Source organism: Branchiostoma belcheri, unplaced genomic scaffold, assembly GCF_001625305.1.
Source record: "Branchiostoma belcheri isolate BF01 breed outbred unplaced genomic scaffold, Haploidv18h27 scaffold74, whole genome shotgun sequence".
Lineage (NCBI taxonomy): Eukaryota > Metazoa > Chordata > Leptocardii > Amphioxiformes > Branchiostomatidae > Branchiostoma > Branchiostoma belcheri.
Window position 1 is genome coordinate 1,605,211 of NW_017804398.1, and position 7,433 is coordinate 1,612,643.

At 40.3% G+C, this 7,433-nt stretch overlaps 1 protein-coding gene across 4 annotated transcripts in view; it reads right to left on the minus strand.

Annotated features, from left to right (window-relative positions):
* The window catches only part of LOC109485303 (regulator of G-protein signaling loco-like), a 47,628-nt gene that overhangs the window by 2,702 nt on the left and 37,493 nt on the right, over positions 1-7,433 (minus strand). Inside the window, exons 12-17 of one of the 4 annotated variants that reach the window (XM_019788841.1) lie at positions 5,926-6,035; positions 4,794-4,936; positions 3,408-3,545; positions 2,574-2,703; positions 1,849-2,014; positions 1,124-1,279 (exon numbers count right to left, since the gene is read on the minus strand). In XM_019788841.1, the coding sequence (XP_019644400.1) occupies positions 1,124-1,279; positions 1,849-2,014; positions 2,574-2,703; positions 3,408-3,545; positions 4,794-4,936; positions 5,926-6,035 (843 nt within the window). Of the gene's footprint in view, positions 1-313; positions 484-1,123; positions 1,280-1,848; positions 2,015-2,573; positions 2,704-3,407; positions 3,546-4,793; positions 4,937-5,925; positions 6,036-7,433 lie in introns of those variants that run through there. The other 3 variants (XM_019788843.1, XM_019788842.1, XM_019788839.1) reach the window with 3 other exon arrangements.

Here is a 7,433-nt window from a genome sequence, read left to right on the forward strand (position 1 = left end):
CAACACAGATTGTGTTAATGAGCACAACACTGTATATCATCTTTCACATATTAGTTGCATATGAAGCACAATCTGAATGGAAAGTCTCTTACATAATGGTGACAGATGCTGATATTCTTGTATATCCAATGGCATGTATATGTGTTTTCTTGGAAAGGCTGAATTTAAGGTTAAAAGAGTATGTATGATCTATGTCCTCAACACATCATCAGGCCTACTCATGTAGGAGTCTAGATCACAAAAGCCTCAATGGCAAAAACATACTAATTACTACGTACATGATGTAATACTATTTAGGTAGCAGGGAACTGGGGAGGACTGTTTTAAAAAAGATGATGACAGAAAAGAAAGAAGAAAATTGTATTCTACAAGCTTAGGATCTAATGTTAAGCAAATACTAAGACTTACATTGTACTAAGGTAATCATACCTACATGAGATAGTAGAGAGAAAAGAGAGAGGGTGTGCAGTCATATTTCCATTCCTAGGGATGGATGCAGGAAATGAGGGAAAGAGACAGTGCATGAGTGCAGTTTACAAATGACGCTCTGAAGTCAAATAACAATCGATAACAAATCATGAAACTTTCCTGGTGGTTTTATTTTCATGGTGACTTCTCCCCTGTGAATTCGTGACAATACAAATTTGCCTTCCTTGTATGACTAATATAGAATTGTTTCAACGGTGAATTCAAAACACAGTGAAAGACTTCCTTTTCCACCTACCATAAAATAAAATCACCATGAAAGTTTCATGATTTACGGTATTCATTCCATTTTGCTGCAGTTTTACACAAGTGACTGCAACTACCAAGCTTTGTAAGGCCTAACATTCCTGCAGCATACATGTACAATGTCTTATACATGTATAAGGACTATGACATGTGTCCAGGTAATCTGCAATATAAATCACTCTTTGACAAAATATGTCAGGTTAAGGTGTTAACAAATTAGTTTGGTGCACTTACTACCATTCAGCAGTGTTGTTATCCACATATCACCTGGTGTAAGTTGGTACAACGTCAACATTAGTGATTATTGTTACTACACACACGTGTCCTGGAACCCTTTTAGTACTCACCGTACACGAACACGTGTTAGTTAAATCTAAGGAAATGCACAAACCTCCTTTACCTTCCGTGTCCGACCCTTGCACTGGCCGTGTCTTCCTGGGAAGTCTGTCCGAGCTCTGACCATTGGAAGTGGAATTTCCCCCGTCTTTACTTTTCCTGGTGATTTCCTCGGTACCCGTTGTGTTTCTTCTGACTAAGCTGTACGAACCTGGGAAGGGTATCATTTGTAACATTATTAATATCACCACTGGAAAACAAGGGAGCAAATACCACAGAAAATCCAACTGTTGTTTCCTGACACTGGTGGCTGTGACTGCTGAGTGACCAGATTTCATAGATTTGCTTGACAAATTTCATTGATTTTTTAAAAGAACAAATCTTTTTTATGCTTCATGTGTTTCATTATCTTTTACATCATACTTTTGATTTGATTCATTGAAATTGTAACAATGAAATACATGTTGGACACTGTTGCTGGTGTTGTGTCCACGCATACATGTGGAAACAAATACAGGACAGGACAATACTAATTTTCACTTGAGTTAAGTGAGGAAAGTCGTGTAAAGTGCCTTTCCCAAGGGCACAAGATCGGTGGCATGTCAGGACTCGAACCTGGGATCTCTTGGTTCCGAGTCGAGCACCCTGCTGTTATGCCACACGACCCCACTTTTACACATACCCATAGTATCATATTCAAGATTTGAAATCGAAATCAAGGGGCACACAAATCCAATGCTGGTTGCACCGTGATCGCCGTCTAGTGGAAAGGGGGCTTACTGGATGTCCTGTCTGGCTCCAGATGTCTGGTGTCTGCCTGCAGTGGGAGTTTCCCTGGTACAGAGTACTTTGTCCCTGCAACATGACTGGTGGGCTCCACAATCACCTTCTGGTTCTCCAGCGTAGCAGCGGGGATGCCAAGGTCAAGGGGAAGGGCATTTCCATCCTAGAGGAAAGATGAATAATGGAACCTATGAATATATACAGTCTTTTCCTCACTCTACCATCAAGATAAGGAAGCTACAGTATACTGTATACAAAACTTATGTCCGCTCATGAATTTTCTTGTGCATTACTCAGAAGGTTAGTGGAGTCACAGTGCCCCATAGGGAAATGTATCATAAATGCAAAGGAGCATTGATTCAACCACCCTTTACCTCCTACTTGTCATACATTCATGTATATATGGTTAGAAGAAATGCTTAGGTCACATTTTACAACCAGGGCACCATCAGGATGTTTGCGTGAACAAAATACAAACAATTCACATCAATCAATATAGTAGTACACAGATAGTACTCATGATTTATCACTTTTTTTGTGTTTGCTGTCTTTTGGATCATACTTTTCATTCCTGGAAACTGTCTGGCTGGGCTGGGAATTGTGTCTTTAGCATAAGTCATAAACAATCACAAAGTCCTCAATGCTTAACCCTTTATCCATCAGTGTGGTGTTTTTCAGATTTTGTAGGAACAATTGAATGAAGATGTTGGACTATTTCCTACCAGTCTGATGATGGCCTCCTCCAGCCTGAGGCTGTACTTGTTGAGGACCGTCCTCATCACCTCAGCCACAGGTTTGGTTGGTTTTACCTTCACACGGAGAGAGAACTTGCCAAGGGAGGGCAGGTCCAACCTAAAGCAATGAGAACAGTAGATTAGGATGCACCAATGAAGGGTAGAAATCCAGGTAATGAGATATACAAGGAAATTGTTACTGAAGTAACTGAATAGATTTTGAAAACTGCTTTTCATCGGTGACTCACATTAGGACTAGTGGTAGTGTACAAATGTAGCACATTAGGACTGGTAATGTCACTCCAGGCTTTTAAATACAACAGTTACATAGCCATTTAAGGCTCTATGATTGAAGTGATTTGGGTGCCTGTAAGGCATACTGCAGTATGATTGTATGGCCTTGGAAAATTTCAAGGGTGCACAGAAATCAATTCTCTAAAATGCATGTCACTTATGACTGCATAATTGTTTGGTACATGTGACTGTTCAAGGCTAGTGCGTAAATGTCATGTGCATATATACATATACATGGCATATACATGTACATGTAGTTGGTTAGAAAACAGAATCAGAATCTGATGCAATAATCGATAGACCAGAAAGAGTTACAAGCATAGACAAATGTTTTGCAACCATTTCATTCTATAACTTACATGTACATGTATGCAACTAGTTAATGCAAATCAGTCTCCATCTACATGTACATCCCTCCCTGTGATTTAACAATTTGTTGTTTTCTGCTTGAAAGTAAATTGTGAGTCTAATCAACCCACAACTAATGATAAACTAACTATCTTGTCCTGGTCTGACCCTCACACTTACTTGAACAGCACCCTTTGTTCCACCCTGATCTCCTTAGATCCCAAGACAGACACGTCCTGTTCCAGATCAACCGGTTTGTCGTCTGCCAAGTGGTAAACCTCCACTGCTGCCATGGGCAGCTGACGCCGCTCACACAGCCTACAGGAGCAAAGATTTATGTTCAATCATGGTCTAATGTATATATGTTATGTTAGGCCACAACAATTTCATGTCTTGCCCTCGTCTTTCTTGATTTCACAATTTATCGACTAGGATGTCTAGGTCTGTTTTATGCCCACTTGCTTCATTGATTTCCTACAAAAATCCAAGAACCAAACAATCAAATTGGTATGGCCTTAATTCTACTGTCAACTTGTGTTCATATTCTACCAATCAACATGTCAGTGGCAAGAATCAAGTCAGTATTCTTCAAATAAGAGGACAGCAGGGTAAACTAGAAATACAGGCAACATTTTTATGCATCTGTAAAGCCTAACTGAAATCTATGAAAAGGATCCACTCTATTGCATGTAAAAGAAGTGCATAATTAACAAAGAAAAGGTCAGACGGAGTAGAAAAAGCTCCAGGCACTTAAATCATGGTAACCATTATTCTTGTAAGGGCCCATTAAGATAGTTCCTTGCTGCGAAAATTATAGCGATGACATTTTGGAAGACACTTACGGCTATCCTCTCTCAGAATCCTACCAGCTGAACAAAGCTGTGACTTACGTTTTGTGAATACCAGGATCTTCGTTTTGAACATGACTACTATGCTGCAGCTTTTGTTTGAGGTTATTTTATGCGCACATATCTGTAAAGCAACTAAAATTCATGTACATTTACATGTAGATTGGGATATTCAGTCATAAGTTCTTGGATGGCCATACATGTACTTGTTCAAAGAAGGTAGCCTTTCATAGATCCCCATCAGTTGAATGGGAACTCTTGCAACCCTGAACACTTCACTCTAATTTATAGTCTGAGAGGTCAAGGAAGAAAAGAAATGGCACAAAGTCTGAACATATATCAGGGATTCTGAAAGGGAAACTTATGGCCCCTGCTTTCTTCTTGATGTCCCACAAGCAATAAAAATAATTTTGGCCAGCGTTCAGACAACCCTACGACCTTTATGTTCTTATCAGAGACATCCTAAGTGTCGTTACAAAAACCTTGAGCAATGTTAGCTTGTTCTTCCCACTTATCTTCAAGACATAGATGTACAGTGTGGCTGTGTCTGCAGGAGACAAGAGACCTACATCTTAGTCCATATCACTGCACTGAGGCATGCTGGAAGAATACACTGAGGAATGATTGAAGAATACATGTACTTCTACATTGTATATCCCCAGGGTAGAGTTTGTTAAAAACCATTTAACTCCACAGAAATGATGCCTTTGCTACATACTTGCTGAGGGCACTCCGTATTGTCTGTCCTGGCTTGGCGTAGATGACGGTGGAGGATCCATCAGGCAACAGGACTCGGCAGAACTTGTAAGACTGCCGGGGATCCGCTACTGCACTCTCGTTCAACTGGGAAGTCTCCAAGGACTGGAGAACAGGAACAAACAGTTGGGAAGCATTGTAAGATTCAAGTATCATCAGCAGCGGAAAATCTGTTCCTGTTTGACCATATTTCTTACTAAAAAAGGAGTTGCCATGATACTTAACCTGTAATGAGTGTATAATTCAAAGCAGATTGAACATGTTGTAAAGTTCAAGCTTGTTCCAACACAAGAAGGGAACTTCATCAGATGTGGGATGAACTTGCTGACTCTCTGGAAGTCGAAAGCACGATGACGTCAGAAGTGCATCAAATCTGGCAGGAAGATGGAATCTACCACCATCACGGTTCAGAGAGGGTTGATGGGCCATTGCCTCCTTCATACCTCTCACCCCCCACAAAGTAGTCCTCCTCTGTGACCAGTATATTTTTGGAGCACAGGCGCCCCAGTTCCACTATGTCTGAAGTTTCACAACACATAAATATTGAGTCTCTGGGCCACACTGTTACACTGGATAAGGTACGTATACTGGACACAGAGAAGAACTACTTTGTGAGGGGTGTGAAGGAGGCAAAGTACATCAGGGCCCATCAACCCTCTCTGAACTGCAACGGTGGTGGATTCCATCTTCCTGCCACTTTTGATGCACCCTTGACGTCATCACGCTTCTGACTTCCGGAGAGTCTGACAAAGGTTGACGAGATCTACCAAAAATTTATGGTGGGTTCCCTTCTTGTGTTGGAAACAAAGCTTGAACTTTACAACTATGGATGTACATGTATTTATGGCATAAACCAATGAAATGTGTTTATAACCTGGTTACCAAACCTATTATAGCTCCCGAGTCCTACATCCTCTCCGCAAATTAGCGGAGAGGATGTAGGACTCAGGAGCTATAATAGGTTTGGTAACCAGGCTAATGTGTTTATGGCATAAACTAGCTAATATGATGTATTCATTAGTGCACATGGAGGACTGTTACAGTATTAAAAGCTGACTTGGGTGTGATACTGTTATTACAGTGATGGAAATCACCTCAGCAGACATGGCCTTCTGGTGCAGGACATCTAAGTCTGTACTTGCGAGGGAGCTGCGACGGCTGCTACTGTTGTCACTCAGGTGTCCGTCTAGGACCTGTACAGAACCTGGGGACAGTTCCACACATTAGCTCATACTTTGGTTAACAAAACACACTTACAATAGCCTGCTAATAATACATTGTAGAATACAACTGCTAATAATACATTGTAGAATACAACTGCTAATAATAGTACATTGTAGAATACAACTGCTAATAATACATTGTAGAATACTAGAAAGGCCAATATTTGCTTTGGAGCAAATACAGCGATGGGTTCACCACATTTTACGACATGGCAGGGAAAGAATGAGAAACACAAGGGAAAACAATGATTTACATTGATATAACTATAATATGAAGTAACATACAACTAAAACAACAGTTGGATAGCTATTCCCTACTTTATTGGTTAAGATTTTTAATTGCATAATGCAAACTGTTGATTTTCAAAATTCCAATGCTGGAGCAGGAAAGCTTGAAATACCTACCAAAACACTTGAATACAGACATACTGTTAGTATGGAAATGCTCTGTGCAGGTGTTAATCAAGTTAAATCCCAACAGCCAATCAGCAAGAAATGCTCTGTGCAGGTGGAAATGCTCTGTGCAGGTGTTAATCAAGTTAAATCCCAACAGCCAATCAGCAAGAAGTATAGAGGAAAGCTGCATGCCTATTGGTTGATGCCCTGCATTCCATTGTGATGACTCATGGTAAACACGGCACACTAACACAGTAATACATTTGATATAACACAGCCAAAAAACTCAAATAAAACCATTCTAAAAGCCTGTATCACAAAAATTTAAAAAACGCCTAGGGGTATTTGCCCACTGTACCTCCATACCAAATTTCAGGACCTTAGGCCCTAAAATGAAGAAGCTGAATCCATTTAAAAAATGGCAGGAGAAGAAGGAGGAGGAGAAGAAACATCAGAAAAAGCAATATGGGTTCACCACCACTTCGTGGTGTGGTGAACCCATAACAAGGAAAAACAGGACATGCATTTCAAGAATAGCTAGCAAACATTTTCCTGTTAAAAAGCCATTAGCTTCCAAGAAAGCCAAATCATGCCTCTTTCAGTTTCACTAGCTTCTTCACTACACTATTGTACAATAATGGCTATGTACAATGTAACATTACATGTATTATGTGAAATCCATTAAAACCCTACAGTGATTGTATGTCTTATGGCACTTTTTGCTCAATGTCAGGGGCATTTATGCCATTAACTAATGGAGAAGATTGGTCGGCCAGACTTAGGCTAAAATTAGTTGGTTGAGATTACCCGCCAATCACATCCCCTGTGGACTGGCTCTGGGACGTTTAACTGTCAATCATACCGTATATGGTAACAGAGCAGAAAGAAGTGTTCCATTATGGTCCATCAGAACTGGCATACGGTTCACTTAGCTCCAAGTCATCTTTTATTGCCGCATTATTAAAATGATTTATTCCAGTCTA